The sequence below is a fragment of the Chamaea fasciata genome, unplaced genomic scaffold (assembly GCF_029207755.1).
Source record: "Chamaea fasciata isolate MVZ Bird 193981 ecotype frontalis unplaced genomic scaffold, bChaFas1.0.hap1 SCAF_2, whole genome shotgun sequence".
In the NCBI taxonomy this organism is placed as follows: Eukaryota; Metazoa; Chordata; class Aves; order Passeriformes; family Sylviidae; genus Chamaea; species Chamaea fasciata.
In genome coordinates, this window is record NW_027094087.1 from 105,012,020 (window position 1) to 105,033,457 (window position 21,438).

Below are 21,438 nucleotides of genomic sequence, written 5' to 3' on the forward strand. Positions count from 1 at the left end.
TGGAAGAATTTTAATCACTTTCAGCAAAAGGACTTTCAGAGTGTCCTTAACTATGGAGTTACTAATAACATTTTTATAATAACAAAAAATGTCATATCACCTAGAGTTCATAAATAATCATCTAAAGCAGGCCAAGTTAAATAGGAGACCTGAATTTTAATTTTGATCACTCAATTCCTACAACTAAAATCTTTCTTTCTTTCTTTCTTTCTTTTTCTTTCTTTCTTTCTTTCTTTCTTTCTTTCTTTCTTTCTTTCTTTCTTTCTTTCTTTCTTTCTTTCTTTCTTTCTTTCTTTCTTTCTTTCTTTCTTTCTTTCTCTCTTTCTTTCTTTCTCTCTTTCTTTCTTTCTCTCTTTCTTTCTCTCTTTCTCTCTTTCTTTCTCTCTTTCTTTCTTTCTCTCTTTCTTTCTTTCTCTCTTTCTTTCTCTCTTTCTTTCTTTCTTTCTTTCTTTCTTTTCTCTCTCTCTCTCTCTCTTTCTCTCTTTCTTTCTCTCTTTCTCTCTCTCTTTCTCTCTTTCTCTCTCTCTTTCTCTCTCTCTCTCTTTCTCTCTCCCTCTCTTCTCTTCTCTTCTCTTCTTCTCCTCTTCTTTTTCCTCTTTTCTCTTTTCTTTTCTTTTCTTTTCTTTTCTTTTCTTTTCTTTTCTTTTCTTTTCTTTTCTTTTCTTTTCTTTTCTTTTCTTTTCTTTTCTTTTTTTCTGAAAATTTTAAGAATCTTTTTGGAGGGAGCATAAAACCAACTTCCTGAGGATGAAGTCTTTGAGAATTTTGGGATTAATATTTGCATACCTTATCCTTTTTATTTCCTTTTTTAAATGTATGAAATAATGCAGCATGTGCCATACAGTGAGGTTTAATCACATCAAATTTCACCCATACTATACAGTGGACGTGTTTTAGTTTTGATTTTATTTCCTTATCTGCCCCTCTGGGTTAGTGGCACATTAAAGAATGGATTTGCAATTGGCATTTAAGGAGGCATATAATCTTACCTTAGATTTTCTTTTTTGTCTTGATGCTAGTAGGTCTGTATATCATGATATGATTTTTTCTAAATAAAAATAATTCTCTAGAAAAGTGTTGGCCTCAATTTCAAAGGTTAGCTGAAAGAAAAAGAGATTTGTGTCAAAATCTTTCACATCAGCGTCATTTGTATTAATCAGCCTTTTCTGTAAAGCTATAATCTTTTTATTTGTGTTGGTGGAAGACTTTGTTTGCTATGGTTAAGCTACAAAAAGAATTAAATCTTTTCCTTGGGTACCTTTGTTGTCATTGAAGATCAGGCCTTAGAGGACAGTGGTAATTACGCTGCTGATCACCAGTGTAAAAACTAAGTTTACTTACACTCTGCAGCATAGCAGTGCAGAAAACATTTCTCAGCTGGAAACAATTTTACTCTCAAAGACAATTTTCCCTTGATATTAAGAAGACTGTGTTGAGGAGAAACTTGATAAATACTATTTCTTACTCTGTTGGCAAACCCAAGTGTGAAATGAGACTCAAGTGTCAAATGAGAGACACGTGTGGCTTCTCCTACTGCTTGGCTAATGTGCTGAGAAGTTCCATGTGAGCTTCCATCTTGAGCTGCTGGAGTGGCACTAATTTATTGCTGTAAAATGGGACAATGAATGGCAGTACTCACGAAACCCCAGGGAAGGTGTGTGAAGAAATGAATGAGGGATTGCTGTAGCTGCTCTGACTGCTTTGAGAGGCTGAGCTCATCTTGGAAGGGGAAGTAGAAGTTCTGTGTCACTTGGAGATGCCTGCACTGACAGTTGTGAGATTTGCAGCTCTCCAGGCTGGAAGCTGTGCAGTCTCATTAGCACAGAGCTGCTCCCAGTCTGAAGTACAAAACTTAACAGATTGTGCACTGCTGTGCTAATATTGGGCTGTTTCAGGCCCAGTCAGTGCAGGCCAAGGAAAGTGAGCCATCCTGCCTAATAGATATATGTAAGCTGTCTTTTTCTTACTCAAGATAGTAATGGAATAGGTACAGAGAAAAAACAAAACAAAACCAAAAAAAACACCAAGGCAAACCAAAACCAAAAAAATCTGAATCAAAAAAAAAAACCCAAAACAACCAACCCCCCCCCCCCCAAAAAAAAAACAGCCAAACAATAAAGAAAAAATGTGTATGTCCATATTTGTATATGTTGTTTTGTTTTTTTCTCCTGGCTTCTTAAAGAGTCTTGGTAGGCTGTTGTTCTCCTGATGTATCCCTATTTCAGGCAGTTAACCTGGTGTCTAAACACAGATTGAAGGCACTAGAATGACCCAAGTGCTTTTATCCAGAGAAATAAAAGCTGTAGAAAGTCCAAGCAAAGTAAATAACTTGATTATCACAAGGGAACTTGTACTAGGGCTGAATTTCCTTCCCACTGTTTAAATTGCTTAGAAATTCAGAAGTCAGTGTTGCAATTTTAGGCTCTTCTATATCTTCTATCTGTCTACCAGAAATTGCAGTCCTCTCCAGTAAGAGACAGACCTTAAGTTTTGCACATCCTAAAACAGCCAAACTTGTTCATGCAGGAACTTTGTGTTGGAAAATTTCCTAAATTGATATGTATTATTTATCCCAGAAGGAATGTAGGGGGGATAATATGAATTATTACAGGAATTCACTTGTTTGCTATTGTATTCACATGAAAAAAACTTGGATGCTGAGGAGGAGCATAACAAAACAAGACTAAATAAGGAGTGATATAAGCACTTCTGTTAATGACAAGCATATGAAACTTTTTAAATTATGTTGTTTTTCATCTTTTTTCTCAGCCTTTCAGGATTATCCAGTCTTGGTTCCTTCTCATTTTTTTCATATACTTTTTCCTACTTCATTACACTTAATTTTTTTTTTTTTCTTTTAGTTCAGAAGAGGCAAAGATGAAAGTAGTTTTCTTTTTTTTCTAATAGAAAAAGTTCCTGATCTTTTTTCTCTGCTCCATCTGGGCATAAACCCACAAATTCATGTTTGGCTGTACAGATGATGGTATCTATATCTATTTGTCTACTTCAGTCACGTCTCCTTTCTTCTGACATAAATCTGATCCTATATTTGTACATTCCACATGTTGCCATCCTACAGTATTAGCAGAGAGCTGTGACACCAGTGACCCTCAAATTGCACAGCTCCAGATTGCACTCAGATTTCATTCTCACTGGCATTTCTAATGCCGTGGAGCAAAACTCATCATTAATAATTAAATTGTATAGTTAAGTGTGTCTATATGTGCAGAGGAAGACAGTGAAGATACATAGAAGGTGAATCAGTTCTAAAATTGAAAAATCCCTGAAGAAGTTTCAAATAATCACAGATCAAAATCTATTTCAGCTCTGTGACCTTTTCTTGAAAAAAATACTAGAGTTTTCTTTACCTCCGTGCATTAGAGGTAGCAAAAAGACTGTACAGAGATCAAACAGAGTGAAGCACCACTCAATAAAAGTTTGTCTCACAGGAATATTTGGGTTGTAAGGTACAATTACAATCATTTCTAATTTCATTGAATTCCTATATACAAATTTTCATTTCTTCAGTGGCTGGAAAGGTGCAGCGTGAGTTTGCAGGCCAGGTTCTTTAGGAACGGTGTGTTTGCAGAGTGGGATTGTGAGCATGAGTGTGCAAGCAGGGCACCCCTGTGAGTGTGCAAAGAGGCACAGCCCCACTGAGTGTGAGTGTGCACAGCCCACTGCTGTGAGTACCAGTGCAATGCTGCAGTGTGGTGTGAAGGGCACAGTGGCAGCAGAGGAGTGTGCAAGGTCCCGTTGTGATTGCTGCAGTGCTGCAGCGTGTGAGTGTGCAGGGACTGCTGCAGTGTGTGAGTGTACAGGGCATGGCACAGTGTGTGAGTGTGCAAGGACTGCTGCAGCATGTGAGTGTGCAGGGCATTGCACAATGTGTGAGTGTGCAAGGACTACTGCAGCATGTGAGTGTGCAGGGCACTGCTGTGGTGTGTAAGTGTGCAAGGACTGTTGCGGTGTGTGAGTGTGCAAGGCATTGCTGCAGTGTGTGAGGTTGCAGGGCACCATTGGGCGTGTGCAGGGCACTGCTGTGGTGTTGGATGTGACGGAGGGGCTGCAATGTCCAGGCCTCTGTGTAAGGACTGAGGCAAAACCAAATGAAGACGCTGTCATCATGGCAGGCTGTTCTTGGCCCCCCAGCCAACACAGTGGCACCAAAAAGCTATTATTCAAGGAACCAAATTAACTGCGCTTGTCCTTATAGGGGAATTAAGCTGGTGGGTTTTAGTTGGGAACACCACACAGCTGGTAGAAACAGGTCCAGGAGATTCCCAGAACAGCTGGATGACAGCTTCTTTGGTACAAGACTCAGGGAAGTGACTCGCAGAGGTGCCCTCTGTGATTTGTTCCTTGTTCCCAGAGAGGCTCTTGTGGATGAAGTGGTGAATGGTGACCATCTTGGCCACAGCAACCATGCAGTGATTAAATTTGAAATCTCAGTTGTCTTGTCTGCACCCGTCTTGCTCCCAAGATGGACAAGGCACAGGCTAGCATGGTTGGAAAATCAGCATGTTTCATTAGTGTGTCCATAGCAAAGCTGTTATCCCAAAATGTGTCTTTCCCCATGGTGTGCAAGAAGTCAATCCCCTGCAGAGTGGAAATACTTGATTTATTTTCAGTTCTGCACAGAAAGGGTGCTGGATGGCAAATCCACAAAGCCAGCACCAGGACTATCAATACTTTTCCTTATTTACATATATTAGCAAACCAATTATGTGGTTCTCTAATTAATTAGTATTCTATCTTCTATTGTTTTAAAGATACCCTCGTGTTTTATGCAAATTATTCGGCTTGCTCAGTTTTCCTCTTCCCTGGAGTGAGTGGGATTCTTGGATTGGTGAGCCAGGAGCCAGTGATCGTGATCTCCCTGTGTCAGAAGTTCCTGTTATCCAACAGGGGGACTGAGTTTATAAATTTCTTTCTGCCACTGTCTTCACTTTGGGACAACCCTTGGTGTTTCTCATCTTCCCACTGGGACAGCTCCTGGTATCTCATCTTCCCATTGGTACAGCTTTTGGGTACTCTTTTCCCCATTAGGACAGCTCTTGCTAGGACAAGACTGAGCCATCTAACCTGATCATGAGTCCCAATGTAACTGTAGGAAAAAGCACTTTCACAATCAAATAAATATTCTTGTGTCTGTTCATTTAAACACAATGAAAAAATTGTTTTATAAAATATCAAAAATTTATCTTTCAATTGAAGATGACATATTTTCATAATTTAAAATGTTTTTGGAATTTCAATCAAAAGTATTTCTATGGTATTAGTAGAATCAGGATGCAAAAATGTATTTTGGTATAATAATGTATTTTGTTTGCTTTATCTAATGAGTTTTAATTTTGATTGTATTCTAGAATACAGCATAAGTAGAGAAAAGGAAATGCTCTGATGTTTTGATTTTGTCTTTGAAATTCAATGCAGCTAAGCACGTCAGTGTGCTTACCTGATCCACAATGGTACCTGAGGAAGCTTTTTATCTGAGTCTTGTGGGATTTGGATTCCTAACTCAATTAAATCCTTTCTATTTCTTTAGATTTGCTTCAACCAAAACATTCATACTAAGCTTTAAAGTAAACTTTGGTAAAACGTGTAAAGTTTTCTTCTCAAACTCAAATAGTAGTGCTTTTAATTTCCTTTGCCTAATGAGATTAGAGTACTGAACTACTGTATTACTCTGGGGTGACCTCTTTCTCTTTGGTAAGCTGTCTGGAGTGTGGCAAACATGTGGCATGTGGGAACGGAGGAAATGTCAAAAAGGGGAGCAAAGATTTACAAAATTTAATAAATTTCACAAGCTTTAGCTTCTTGACTTAATATGGACAAAAAAAAAAGGAAGGAAAATGCCACATGTTGTAATAATATGGATTCTTCTAAAACGAAAAAAGAGTACAAACAGATTTATAATGACTTTTTGTAATCCTGGAGTGCAGATTTACTAAAGTTAATATTTTCTCTTTAAAGTTCAGTTATCATTGTTGTCTTTCATGAAGTTCCTTTTGGCTTAAACTACACTGCTTGTATGTAGTAAAATCTGCAGGAAAAGACAATACATCATAAAAACCTCTTAAATTAAAATTAGTTTCTATTTAATAATAAAATATGTCCTTTCTTTAGGCATTTGATGATAAATTATCACAGTGTTATACATTATTAGAAGGTGTTTTTTTGTGGTTTTGGAAAACAAGAATACTTTTTTTTTTGTTTTTGGGTTTTTTTGTTTGTTTGTTTGCTTTTTGGTTTTTTTTTTGTTTGTTTTGCTTTTTTTGTTTTATTTTGTTTTGTTTTGCTTTTTTTTTTTTTTTTTTTTTTTTTTTTTTTATTTTGTTCCCAGAATCTGTTATATTCTGCCTTTGGTAGTCATTGAATAATAGGGTTTTGGGGTTTTTTTTGTATAAAAGATCTACAAACTGACAATGAATACATTCCTTATATTTGGTTAACAGATATTTCCTAATCATTATGGTAGTTGGTGCTGCGTTGTGTGCTGGTGGTAAGGTTCAGAGTAATGTCAAGAATCTATTTTTCCTTTCAGTCATTCACACAGAAAATGTTAAAGGGCTCTTGGGACTAAAAAAAGATGAAAAAGAGAAGGAAAGTGTGCCTTTCTCAGAAGTTAGATGCTTGTCTACATGTACACAAAGCAGAGTACCAGTATCTACTATCAGTGTATAATTTTTGATACTGGTTAAGAAATGTAATAACACAACAGAATAGGCTTTGACAGGGACAGTAATGTTTTAAAGTAAACACGCCACCTGCTGAGGATACAGCCTTATGGAGGGGGCAGTTGGTGGGGATTTTTCCCCATCTTCAGTCATTTTTTGCCCCTGTCTGGTGGCAGCACAGTGCAGGTCCTGATCTGCCCTGTGCTGTGGAAAATCCCTTGGGTCTCCCTGTGCCTCCTTCCCTCCTCCCACACTCAGCCTTTCTGCTCCGCTGACCGGCCCCAAAGCAGCCAGGGGGAGAAGACATTGTTTTCTCTTCAAGTGTTTAAATGCTTCTGGACTGTCTCAGAACTGCTGATGATTACTAAAGCCTTGCTTAACAGATTCCTAATGGCACCATACATTTGTATTAATGTATTGATATAAATATTGACATCATATCCCTGTTCAAGAACACTGCGAATGCTAGGTCAATTCTTTTTGCATGCAAATGCACACAGAGTAAATCAAATTGAAGAAAGGATATGCTCCAAAGATTATTTAAAAATTCTCCCAAGCTTTGAGGAAAATAAATTACATTGTCGTATTGAGTAAAGAAAAAAAAAACTTCCTAGAACTGCTTTGTGCTCTCTAATGCTATACTGCATTCCAGCTTCTATTTAATTGCAGTTTTAAACACAAATAAGTATTGTCTTACACATATATGACTTTAAATAAATCCATATCTGCAGTTTCAGTCTAACGGGACCACTTGTAGGCAAGCAACAGCCGTCAAAACCACTGGGAGTTGTATGCAGTTAACATATTCTTTCACAGAGAATATTGATATTTTCAATCCTAGATCCCTTTTTCCATATATTAACATTCTCCCAGTATTTTAGGAGTGAAAGTAAGGTAGAACAGAATAATAAACAGAAATATACAATTTTTAAAAATATCTGGATTCCTGGTAACATCATGGCCTATTTATACTTAATGATTACATGGTTAGAACGTCTAATCTTTGAAATTTTAAAGTAAAAATGATACTTTGATTCAAAGTCTGTTTAAAATAAAGTGTTTCTTTGGGTTTCAGCTCTTTCTGAACCTCTCACTGCAATTTTTGCATTTCTGTACAGTACTAGTCACATAGTCATGATAATGAAGCTTAAGAAATTTCCACCAGATAAGTGACAGCAACTAGGTAATTGTGCTCTCCTAGACACATGTTGTCATTTGATTAATTTTAATCCTCTTGTGTTATGAACTAATCTGCTGAATTTTCTTATATTTACTGCAAGTGGACAGTTCTCACGTATTTAGTTATCACAGTTCAGCTGATACTCAGCGACTTTGTGATATTAAGTGGTTGAGTTCTTTGTAGAAAATGTTTAGATGTATACAGTGCAGCTGTTACTCGAGGGCTACTGAAATTCCAGCATGAAAAAATCCTTGATCTTCCTCATAATCTCCAAAATGAAGTTACTGGTGAACAGAATGTATTTTCAGAAGCAGTTTCAATTATTGTGAGATTGTGGAAGAGATTAAATAATTTGCCATCTGCTCTGCAACATGATACCCCAGTATGGCCCAGAGATTCTCTTTTCTGGAAAATCTCCTTTCTAAGGGAAAAAAAAAAAATCCTCCTACCCTTACATGTGTTTGTTCAATTTATAGAAATTAGTTCAACCTCTCCTCATGGTAGTTCTCTTCAGGCTGAGCTACTATTTTGTTTCAGTCACTTTGTTTAGTCATTCCAGAGAGGGGTTTAAGACCAGCATGCCGCACTTGACTTCCTCACATACTCATATTGAGATTCTATATCTAAAGTGTTATATATATATATATATATATATATATATATATATATATATATAAGATTATATAAAACATTATGCATTACATAGAAATCGTGTGATAGTAAGACTGGGTGGAAGTTGTCAAAATAAATCACAGTGTGTTTGGGTAGCAAGGAGGAAAGAAACTTGAACTCTTAAAGTTCAAAAAGAACTGCAGATAATCTGGTATAACCATGGAAGGAATACAAAGGATTTGGTGATAACAACACCAAAGTTTAGGGTTTCATCCCGTTATGGGCTATGTAATTTAGAGCTGAACTCGATGATCCTTGTGAGTCTCTTCCAACTCAGACTATTTTGTGATTCTGTGTAAGAAAGAGAGGCTGTAGAACCACCCTCAAATAAAGTTGTATAGTAAATATAGCAAAGAAGAACCAATTCATTTCAGATGGGCACAGAAATTAATGCAGTTTAATATCAGACTTTGGAAATTAATCCTAGTAAACAAACTCTCATGTTTTGTAGCTGTTGATTAAATTATGCTGCCATCTCTATGCTGCAACTGTAAATGTACAGACAGTTCCTGAGCTGAAAATGAATAATTGAAAGAAGTTAGCAGACAGAAGCACACAGAAGATTAGGGACCTGTGTACCAGGTCTGGCCAAGATGGAGTTATGTTTATTCACAGCAGCCTTTACAGTGCTGTGTTTTGGATTTGCGACTAAAAAATGTTGGTAACACACTGATGTTTTGACTATTGCACCACAAGACTTTTCTTTTTCCTATTCTACTCCCCAAGGATTGGGGACAAGACATCGAGAGAGGACACTGCTGGGACAACTCATCCAAATTGGCCAAAGGAATGTTCCACACCAATAGCATCATGGTCAGAAATGAAAGTTGAAGGTGTTGGCTCTTGAGGTAGCCATTGTTCAGACACCGGCTGAGCATTGGTCTTTGTGGGAGATAATGAGGAAGTGCTTATGCATCACGTGTGGGTTTTTTCTCTTCACTTATGGAGGTACTTTTATTTGGACCAATGAATTTTCTTTTGTTTTTCCTATTCTTTCTCCTGTTCTGTTGCATGTGTGGCTTAGTGGTTGAGAAGCTATGTGAGTCCCTAGTGCTGGCCTGGGCTCAGTCCAGCAGAACCTGATCAGTCAGTCCAGCCAGGATATCTTTAAAGTGTGTGTTTAAGGAGCTTCCTAATTTATATGACATGATAAAACAGAATAGGAGGGTTTGAAAGATGCAAAAGGGACTGAATAAGCTACAGGGAAAAACTCTTGGTTTAGAGTAGGAACTTGGGAAATGCACCATTTGCTCCTGCATTGGTCTGTCTTGAACACTAATTTTTTATTCTTAAAATAGCTTTTGTGGTTTTACTTTTTCTACAAAATACTTGTGATAATTAAAGGTAAATAAAATGGTAAATAAAAAATGGTAAATAAAAAAATTCCCCACCAGATTGACATAAAGCTATTTTCATGCTTATTATGCCTCTAAGTAGCCCAATACCTAGGCATATATACTATTTTCTTGTTACTACAGTATTCTGAATCCAAGAAACATAGCATTTTGAATTATTTTATGGCAAGACATATATTTCTTGCTTTCATGATTCCTCTTCCTATGGGCTAGTGCATTTGCCAAAATTCCTCAACTACCACATCTACCCCTTTTACAACTTATCTGGGGTTGGGAATAGTGCAATTTTTTGGAACTAACTTCTTTAATAGATGATGATGTCCAAAATAATTTTTTTGTTTCCCTGAAATGTCATTCGACATCTTTTTCCATTACTAGCAACCTCTCATAACAGCCAATACACAGTTTCAGACTGAGAACAAAATACGTTTTTTAGCCTAAGCCATAATTTTTACATGAGTTTTCAAGAGAAAGAAAAATGCCTTTTCAAAATGAAAATGCTATATCCAACAGAAGTGCAGTATAGCAATATGCAAATCTGTAATATCAGTCAGTACAAAAAGAAATTTAATTGCATATAAAATACCTGATGTGGTCGTTTGATAATATTAGTACTAATATTATTTTTTTTCCATTTTTCCAATTCTATCCTGGTAGGACTTTGAAAGAACAAAATCTAAGCAGTCTAAGAATAGAATTGACCATGTTCTCTCTCATCTCTATAATGTGTTGTTTCTAAGCTCTGCTTCTTCATTCCTGTCAGAGCTTATTTTTGTATCAAATAAAAGCATACGCAAACCAAAAATAGATAATTTTTGCATGTCTTCATAATGAGAACCCACACTAGAATACCATGTGTTATGTTGTATGAGTTAATTGGCTCAGACACTGTAATGAGTGTACTATAAACTATGAAATCTTCATTTTTATTTTTCTTATTTTAATGCTAGCTAGTCTAAGCAAAAAGCAGAAAGTAAAAAGGATGGTAAGGAGAGGTAATCTAAAATAGACTCTGATTTTGATGGTAAAATATTGTCGTGAAAACTGTTTTAAAAAAATAATCCTGAGTCTTATACATCACTCAGTGAACCTTTGAAATGCTGTTTTATGAGCAGCCAATTAAGGAAAGCCTGTTTTCTTGACCTGTTATGCCTGCTATTTGCTACCCTACCCAAAATCTTACAGCACATATACAACATCCTTTGTTTGATTTCTCTACCCAGCATATTTACTCTCCTTACATACTGCTATCTTTTTTCTGCATCCCCTAGTGCCCTCCTTGACAATTTTCCTGCTTTAAGAACAAGACTTGGTGCTTTCTCCTTTACACAGCCACTTTTAAGAATTTTTTGTGATATATCATATAACTTCCTTGTCAGGTTTGCAAATGCCTAATTAAAAATCCCCAAAGTAGCTGACAAATAAATAGCAGACACAGTGACATTGCATAATCCTCTTTATATAAAATTAAATTAGGAAGAGAATTACAAACACAAAACCAGGAAAAAGTAAATCTGTTGATAATTTTTATTTTCTTAAACATCATTAAGTGAAAAAAAATAGGATGAGTTTCTATTTCTTTTAAAAATGTTTTAGGAGAACTTTTCCTAAACTGTCAGACCTAATTTTTTTAGATGTTTGGAAATCAGATTTTAACTGATATATTAAACACGTGAAGACTTTTCTTAACCCTGAAACCGAAATGTTGAATGGAAGTTTTGAATGAGACCAGGCTGTAGCAGCAGATCCAAGGGTTATCAGCTTTATATTTTTGTTGTTTTCAGCACTGAATTTTACTTTGAAAATGATACATATGTTACCAAAACTTAAGGGGAAGACCTTCTTAGTAATGTTAAATATTCTGTGTGTTGGATTCTAACCAGATAATACAGCCTGCAAGGCACTTGCTTATTGAGCAGAACAATCTCATGATTAGGACAGTGATGCAGTGTGGTTTATTTCATACCCTGAAATCAGTAAAGGAAATAACTGAGTTGATTATATTTCTCCTGGACTCTGTATTGTGCTATTATGTGTAGCAATAACTGGCAGCATATTAAAATAGAGATCAGGGACCACAACCATTCTTTTGAAGACAGTCCTGAAATTTCAAAGCTGTTGAATTATTCAAGTACTTTTCAATTTATAAAAGATGATTGACTGCTTGATGATGTGAAAATATAAGTAAAAAACATTAAAAAGTATTGAGTGTATTTTTTTTTCTCCATGGTTGTTTTGAACCACTGTAGTTGAAGGTGTTGATTTTGTGTCAGTAGCAGCCATGGTTAAGAGAGGAAACATTAGATAATTTATTTAGTCAATGTCCTACTTTTGCACAAAGAAAAAGAAATCCAATCAAGGTTAAAATGGACACAATTATAATGGGAAACTGAATAGAAATATTCAATCTATTTAATATTAAAAATCTAAATTAATATTAAATGTTTGTTGTTTTCTGTCCTATTTACAAAGCCAGTAACACATGTTTAACATGTAAATATGTAACATTTTTCAGGTAGCAATGTCAATATCAAAATCAAAAGAATTCTGTGAATTTATATTGGAGTCTTTTAAAATGTATCTTTGTGTTCTCCAAGGAATTTGGAAATTGGATTTTTATTTAGTTTTTGATACATCCATGTTTTTCTAGACTGAAGAATGCACGTATACTCTACACACCACATGCAGAGTGTACATAGAAGGTGCTGGTTATGGTGTTTTTCTTTTCATTATGTGGTTTTAAGCTTCTGTTTATGTTCCTCAGTTACTGTGGAATAGGGAGCATTTAATGCAGAGATTGACAGTTATCTCCTGAAAGATCAGCTATCAGAAAATATCACAGAAGGATATCTGTGTCTTATGACGGGAATGATGAACTTCTATTACATCTGACAAAATTGAATTAACACCTTTGCATGAATTAGCACATTGGCTGAGCAGTAGCATGAGGATTTTCCTGGAACATTTTTGAGGTATTAAGCCTTCCAGCTGTAATAAGGTTAATACAGTTATAAGTGACTTGAATGTCAGTATTGGAAGTTTAACTGCTATAATATTTCTGAAAGCAGGAAGAGAAACACTCTCGTGTTCTTTCAAAGACCACTTTGAGAAGAGGACATGTGTTTCCTTAAAGTTATCACGGAAGGTAACTGTAATAGAGCACAGAATTACACAATGTTTGAGGTTGGAGTAGACCTCTGTAGATCATATGATCCACCTAGAAATTGTTTTTCAGCATCATGTCTCTCTTGTTTCTAAATATCTTCAAGAATAGAGACTCCACAACCTCCTGTGGGAATTTTCAGTGACTTACTGAAAAAAAAAAAAAAAAGTTTCCTGGTGTTCAGAAAGAACCTGCCATGATTCAATACGTAGCAAATGGCCTCTTGTTCTGTTACTGGGCACCAGTGGAAAGAGCCTGGCTCTTTGCATCTTCCCTTCAGGTATTTGTAGTCATTACTAAGATTCCCCCAAAGCAATCTCCAGGCTGAACAGTCTCAGCTCTCTGCCTGTGCTCATAGCAGAGATGCTCCAGTCCCTTAATCAACTTTGTGGGCCTTTGTTGGACACTGCAGTCTGTACATAGCACTTATATTCAGGAGCCCAGAGCTGGACACAGCACTCCAGGCATGGGCTCATTAGTTCTGAATCCAAAGCACAGCACTGTAGCAGCTGCTGAAAAGAAATTAACTGTCTCCCAGTTGAATCCAGGACAAGTAGATATACTCCTAAGGTATCTCGTGGGACATTTTGATGTGGTTTGTGCCAAAAAATGAACAAATAGTTCAGTGAATACGTAGATAAATCAGATAAACCTTAGCAGGCCTTTCTAGAATCGTAGAATATGCTGTGTTAGAAGGCGCCCATCAGATCATGGAGTCCAACTTCTGGCCCTGCACAGGACACCCCAAGAGTCACAGCATGTGCCTGAGAGCATTGTCCAAACACTTCTTGAACTCAGATTTGGTGCTGTGACCACTGCTCTGGGGAGCCTGTTCCAGTGCCCAACCACTGGCTGAAAGGCAGTTTCCTGATAGCCAACATAAACCTCTCCTGACTCAGCTTCATGCCATTTCCTCAAGTCCTGTCACTGGTTATAAGCATGAAGAAATTGGGACCTGCCCTTCTGCTTCACCTCATGAGGATATTGAAGACCCAATGAGGTTTCCCCTTGGTCTTCTCCAGGCTAAGCAAGACAAGTGACCTCATAAATATTCCCCTCCAGTCCCATCAGCATCCTCATGGGCCTCCTTTGGACGGTCTCCAGCAGCTGAATGTCTTTTATATTGTGGCACCCAGAACTGCCCCTAGCACTGGAGGTGAGGCCACCCCAGAGCAGAGCAGAGGGGACAATCCCCTCCCTTGCCCGGCTGGCCATGCTGGGCCTGATGCCCCCAGGACACACTTGGCCCTCCTGGCTGCCAGGGCACTGCTGGCTCAGATTCAACTTTCCATCCACCAGGATCCCCAGGTCCCTTGTGAGAAATATCAAGCTGAAATAAAACCAGTGGCATCTACCCTACACAGTTAATCCTTCATCCAATACATGGAACTTGAAAGAGGGTTGATGTTTTTCAGCAATATATTCTCATGGATTCTGCAAGTTAAAGGAATTTGGAACCATTAGAATTGAATATCCTGAGAGAGAAGGCATAACTTACAGAGTAATCATGTAAACCAAGGTGTACTTGCTAAATTAAGCAGTGAAAAGCAAGATTACAATCTGATGATGAGGTATGATGAAGAAATTATTACCTGGTAACTTATATAATGAAATTAACATTGCTTAAAGGTGGCTGTTCTTTTTTGGCATTGGGATTTGGAAGCAGAGAGAAATAAAATTGGGTGAGAGAGTATGCTCTTTCAGAGAAGTGAAAATGAAATGATAAAAGAAGCAATTGAATTCTGGAATAAATGAAAGTTAGTTTCTTTGTTCCTAAGGGGAAGCTAATAGTGTAGCTTTGTTTCCACTCACTTCAATTTATGCATGAGTACAACTAAGTCTTATGAGGGCCTTGTAACAACAGTTACTGATTTTTAGGAACTGTTGTGTAGGAAAACTAGAACAGGGACAAATTATTTTCCTTTCCTGGTCATAAAAGTTAATGCATGAGGAGACAGTCTGAAGATTTATGAAATATTTGTTTGTGTGAATTTTGTTCACAATGCAAACTGTCTAAAGTGGGGTTTTTTTTGTTGTTGTTGTTTTTTTGGGGGGCTTTTTTTGCTCCATCTTTCTATGTTGGATCAACTTAGGCAATTGCTTACAGAGGAATGTATGAAAATGTCTGAGTCTTTCTTATTTTGGATTGTATAATAAATACTGTGGCATTATCCAAATATAAGACTCAAAACATCACTATCTAATATGTTTTTTTCCGAAGTAACAGTTCAAAATATTGTCTAAGTTTAAAGTGCAAATACTACTTTACTTTGCACAATAGCTGGAATTCTCTGTTAAAGTCAGTATTCAACCAATCCTAGGAAGAAAATGGAGCTGTGCAAAAGTTGGTTTTCTAAGATGGCTGTCTATTTATCTGAGCTCATTTAAAGTAAATAAAGTGTCAAATTCAAAGAGAAAATATTTACATGAGAAATAAATACTAATTTTAAGATGAAATAAAATGTCCTTTGGATGTACTGATTGCTTTTTACTGACTGGATTGGATAGTTAACTAGCTGAGACTAGACACTGAGTTTTTTAGTGTATGAATCTAATGGTGAATTTACATGGTTGAAATTGCCTAAGCAAAAAAAAAAAAAAGCTTTTGTTAAAGAAGACATTGTAGAAAATCACTCTTTCCCTTTTGTTGTTTTGGTATTCTTAACTAAAAATACAGGGGAAGAGGGTGTGAGTTTGGTTTTTCTTTGGCCTTGGAGTTTAATTATGTTACTGGGGTTCAGAATGTCGAATAATTTTAGTTTTGCCTTCTGACGAGCAGTTATTGTGGGACAGTATTGGTAAGGGCTGATGATATTCAACAGGAAAAAAAAATGAAAACATTAATAAGCATAATTTGTAATGCAGTTCTGGAAAGTCAGGAATTCCAATGATCTGTTTAACATGTTCTTGAATAATCCATTTATATTACTGATAATAATATTCTTGGAAGTATCTATCTGGTCGTATTGTAAAGACAGTTTCTTCTTCTCCTTCAAATCCACCCCAAACTTTCGTACTTTTTGGTTCAGACCACAGCTCCTTGTCCTAATATCTTCTGAGACTTTCACTTGCATGGTTACCCTGAAGATATTTGAATAATGCAATTTAGATGGTGAACCACATGTCCTCTGTGTTGCACTAATTCCACTTCAGTATTTTATACCTTGTCATGCTGGAGTTCCACAAAAATGAAAGAGAAATTGCTCAGTTATTGCTCAGAAGTTATCAACATTTAGTAATATGTGTCCTAATAGCTCTGTCTGCTACAGACAAGTACGTGACATAAACATCATGAAAATGCAGTTAATTTTCAGGGATAAAAAGCACACTGTTAATCTCTCAAAGGACTTTTTTTTTCAAATGCAATACTTTCCCACAATAAAGACTGCTGTGTGAATAGTGCTTTCCAAAGCCTTTGACAACCTCTTGTCATTTTCTCTTCTCTTGTAGCTGATGGATGCACTGACTGGTCTGTGGATTACAAGAAATATCAAGTTCTAGTGGGAGAACCTGTTCGTATAAAATGTGCACTCTTTTATGGATATATTAGAGCTAATTACTCCCTAGCCCAAAGTGCTGGACTTAGTTTGATGTGGTACAAAAGCTCTGGGCCTGGAGACTTTGAGGAACCTATAGCTTTTGATGGAACCAGAATGAGCAAAGAAGAAGACTCCATTTGGTTCAGACCAACAGTGGTACAAGACAGCGGGCTCTATGCATGTGTTATAAGGTACTATATTTTAATATACTGCATTTTAATTGACCAAATATGAAACAAGGCTCTTAAAAGTGAGACTTCTGTGCCAAAAAAAATCTTTTTTGACTGTGTTATTTTTTCCTTCTCCTTCTGGCATTCCCTTCCCTGAAGGCTTTTTTATGCCTGACTAGAAATTGTTATTGAATGTCTTGAACATATTTAATTTTCTTTTGCATAAATTTAGTCATTTATAACAAAATATAACATTTATAAGGTGGTTGGGACTGGATGAATAAGTCGTCTGTTCGTTACTCTGATTCTGGTTTCACTCTTGCAATTACTATCCTAGAGGAAACAAAAATTGGGGTTTTTTTATGTTCTGATTTAATTTTATGCGGATTTCATTAAGTGATTTAACTTAATTAACTTTCTTTCTGTAAAAAAATTGCTATTTAATGTAAAGCAGTTAGGAAAACAGAAGGTGAAATTTCAGCATTTTTACATACATCCTCTGGTTTAACCTGATAATAGAGGCTGGGTGACAGATGTCTTCCAAAAATATTTAACCTTCTGATTCATCAAGTTTTATCACCAGAAACTGGATTGTATTCTGCTTCTGCTTTCTGCAACAGGTGTTCAGCTTCTTTCTGCATCTTTAATGTGGTTTACACAGATATTTTTCCAGCCCTTTACAGTGTTCTTCTCTATCTGGATAACTATAAAAGTGGTCTCACTACTAACACACAATAGAAAGAGTCAAAAGCAAAGTGTAAAGCAACTGCCTGGCTAAAAAAGGAGCGCATGGTGCAGCTAGTACAGTCATACAAGGAAAATGTGGAAATTGTTTTAACAGCAGCTGGAAAGGTTTATTGTCTGCCACTATTTTTTTTTGTTTGTTTGGTTTTGGTTTTGGTTTTGTTTTTTTTTTAGTTATTGAGGTTTTTCGGTTGTTTGGTTTTGGTTTTTTAACTTTTTGACTTGGGTAGAGGGAAGGGAGCACAGATTGCTGTCTGGCTTATGTGTGCTGAAGGAGATTTTTACTAAATAATATACTTATAAAAACGTTATTCTATGAGCTCTTTATCTAAACTGTGAGACATTTCATATCACATTGTTTGTCCAATAGCATATTCGATATGGTTTTTCTGATGATGACAGTTCTCTTTAAAAGAAAAGCACAAAACCTACATATTAAGCTTCTTAAGGAGAATTTTTTAGTTATATTTGGGTTAATATTTTCTGTTGTGTGTAACGTTAGTCATGAAAATGAAAATAGTTTTCTCAATTATTCCATAATGCTATTTAAAATATCACAATCTCCTCTGTTTATATAAAGAAAACCCTAATTGTCTAATGTTGCAATTTCCATCAAGTATAGATAAATGCTGAATTTAGCTACTCAAACCTACTTTATGTTTATAATCTCAACCTATATTCATGGCTTTTTACATGGATTTTTATTTAATCCAGGGGTAGCTTGGACCTACCTCTGGATTAAATCTGCTTTGAACTACTGTGGTGGCTTGCTACCAGCCAGAAATTAGACCCACAAATAAACCAGTCCTCTTCCCACTGCCCCCTTTGGCAGAAGAGGGACAAAGGCAGAGATTATGAGTTAACAGTTTACTGAAGGCAAGCAGCAGTGGAATAAGAAAGGCACAGTAATAGTGTTGCCTAGAAGGCTGACTTGCAACAGAGACTGGACAGAGCTAGAGAATAAAACAGGTATTTATTGAAAGGCCTCAAGGATCCACCTTGAACAGGACCGAAGCCTGACCAAGGCTGCACCCTGAGTCTACTACAAACACTACACCAAAAACCCCCGCCCGGTCATGAGGTATTACATTTTTATCAGTTTTGGTTCATTTGCATATTGGGGTTTAATTGTCCAATTACAGCTTCAGGTTCTGAGGTCCCATCCTTCTTGTTCCTCCCTTCAGTCCACCATTGTTTGTGTTTTTCGGGCCTGAGAATTGTCCTTGATGTTCAGCAAAAAGGAATTTGTTTTGTCTACTTACTCTGTGAAGAAAGCTTACTGACACTTAATATAGGGCTCAAAGCTACATCCCTAGGTAACATAGAATCTGCAAATACGAAAGCTAAAGCTAAAGCTTAAGGCATCAATAGCAGCAATATTAATAACAAATACGAAGGTGCTTTACACTCAAAAGGTGTTCATCACCTTGAAAAAGACAAGAGGGCTCCCTGCAGGTTGTGCTGTGTGCCTTTCCCCACACAAAGATAAGATGGCAGCTCTTCCTGCACCCAGTCTTTTCCCAGTCAATGACAAGTTGGTGGGAGCTTCCCACAGGTGGCTTTCCCCATCCCTAAGTCCAAGGCAATGGAAAACAATGACAGATAAACCTCTGAAAGCAAAATTGTTCATGTCGCACTGCGCTGCCACTCTGTTGCCCTGGGCTCAGCTCCTCTGGGCTCGGTTCCACCGCCGTTTTGTTCCCCACAGCTGCTTCCCACACCAGCACTGCCACTTTTGCCCACTTCACTGGGGTGCAGGCTGGATTTGCTTCTGTTCAGAACCACATCCCAGAGCCACACCTGAGGAACGGGAAGGGGATGGTTGATGGTGGTAGAGAGTGGGGTCGATCCTTTGGTGGAGGATGGGGTCAATCCTATACACCTCCCCCTGCAATGTAGAGAGGGATGTCACATCACAGGGTTGCTTGTTATTTATCATACATGGACAGTGAATATAGCTGGATAAGCTGCACTAAGAGCTAATGCATATATTCAAGTGCAGCTCCCTGAAATTATGCATGTTACATGCAACTGGTGTAATAGTAAATAATAAGTGGTTTCTGTCAAAAATTCTGCCTTTAAAGTTTCAAAAATAGCTGAAATATTGTTCATATCAAGAGAACACTTCCTTCATGCATTCCTTTTCTTCCCTGCCTGAAAACATCAATAGTCTCTAGTAGTTGCCCAACATAATATGAGCATAGGTCAGTGTAACTTTTGCTCTGTAGTTAGGTCTTAGTGAAGACTTATGTCATTTAGAATCATAGAATAATGGTATCATTTGGGCTGGAAAAGATCTCCAAGACCATCGAGTCCAGCATTTTAACAAGGAGAGTCACATCAACTAAAACACTGCATTATGTGCCACGTACAGCTGTTTCTTGAACACTTCCAGGGATGGTGATTCCACTTCCCTGGGCACTTCATTCCAGTGCTTAATTACCCTTCCAGTGAAGAAATTATTCCTGATATCCAAGCTGAACTTCCCCTGATGCAGCTTGAGGCCATTTCCTATTGCCCTGTCACTTGTTGCCTGGGAGAAAAGGCCAGCCCTCACCTGGCTACAATCTCCTTTAAGATAGTTTTAGAGAATGGTAAGATCTCTCCTGAGCCTCTCCTTGTTTAGACTAAACAATCCCAGCTCACTCTGCCATTCCTAGTCATTCACTCTCTAGACCTTTCACCAGCTCCACACCCCTTCCCTGGACATGCTCCAGCTCTCAATGCCTTTCTTGCAGTGAGGGGCTCAAAACTAAACACAGGATTTGAGGTATGGCCTCACCAGTACCCAGTACAGGGGGACAGTCACTGCCCTGGTCCTGGTGCCACACTGTTGCTGATCCAGACCAGGTGCCACTGGCCTTCTGAGTCACCTGGGCTGTTGACCAGAACCCCAAGATCCTTTCCTGCTGGGTCACTTTTGAGACACTCTTTCCCTATCCTGTAGCACTGCCTGGTGCTGTTATGACTGAGGTGCAGGACCCATCACTTCACCTTTTTTACCCTCATGCAGTTGACCTCAGCCCATCGATCCAGCCTGTCCCAAACTCTCTGCAGAGCCTTTGTAGCATCCAGCAGACCAACCTTCCTGCCCAACTCACTGTCATCTGCAAGATTACTGAGGGTGCATTCATTGACCTCTTCTAAACCATCAATAAAAGTATAAACAGAACTGACCCCAGCAATGAACCATGAGGAACCCCACTAGTGATGGCCAACAAGTAGATGTAGCACCATTCACCATGACTGGTGAATCTGGCCATCCAGCCATGGTTTATATTTATTAACATGTTTAATGTTTACGAACATTATTTGCTTTGTTAAACTGTAACATTTAGTGAAGAAAAATGCATATGAACAAGTCTTATTCAGAAACATAAGTCTATAAAGCATGCTTAAGATACAGGAAAACAGAGATAACAATAGAAGTTTAAATAAAGCATTACAAATTATATTATAAATGAAAAATCTTATCCATCTTTAACATACTTAAATTCATTAGGTACTAATTAGCCATAAGAATACTGCCTATAATTAATTTAGTGATATTCAGCTTTGAAGATTCAGATGACAGCAAGTTTCAAGCAGGGAATAACAGCATCTATGGAGATTGTTCAAATCTGTTTTCATGTGCAGTTGGTAAAAAATCCTGAGCATCTTCATCAGTATCCTTAACTGTTTCTATTAGTAACACACAGTGCAGCATTTTAGACAAAGAGGTAAAGACAGAAAAGTGTGAAGTGTACATAATTTTCTGATAGGAAGGGAGGGAGGAAGGAAGTAAGGAAGGAAGGTAATTTCCTTTTTTCCTTCCTTCCTCTCTCCCTCTCTCCCTCTCTCCCTCCCTCCCTCTTTCTTTTTTTTTTTTTTTTGTCTCTCTCACTTTGTCACTTTGTCACTTTCTCATTTTTTCATTTTCTTGCTTTCTCTCTTTC

General features: G+C 37.3%; 1 protein-coding gene across 2 annotated transcripts in view; it reads left to right on the forward strand.

Annotated features, from left to right (window-relative positions):
* The window catches only part of IL1RAPL1 (interleukin 1 receptor accessory protein like 1), a 678,979-nt gene that overhangs the window by 355,237 nt on the left and 302,304 nt on the right, over nucleotides 1-21,438 (forward strand). For both annotated transcript variants that reach the window (XM_066176970.1, XM_066176971.1), the window contains one exon: nucleotides 16,501-16,780. In XM_066176970.1, coding sequence (XP_066033067.1) covers nucleotides 16,501-16,780 — 280 coding nt within the window. The remainder of the gene's footprint in view (nucleotides 1-16,500; nucleotides 16,781-21,438) is intronic.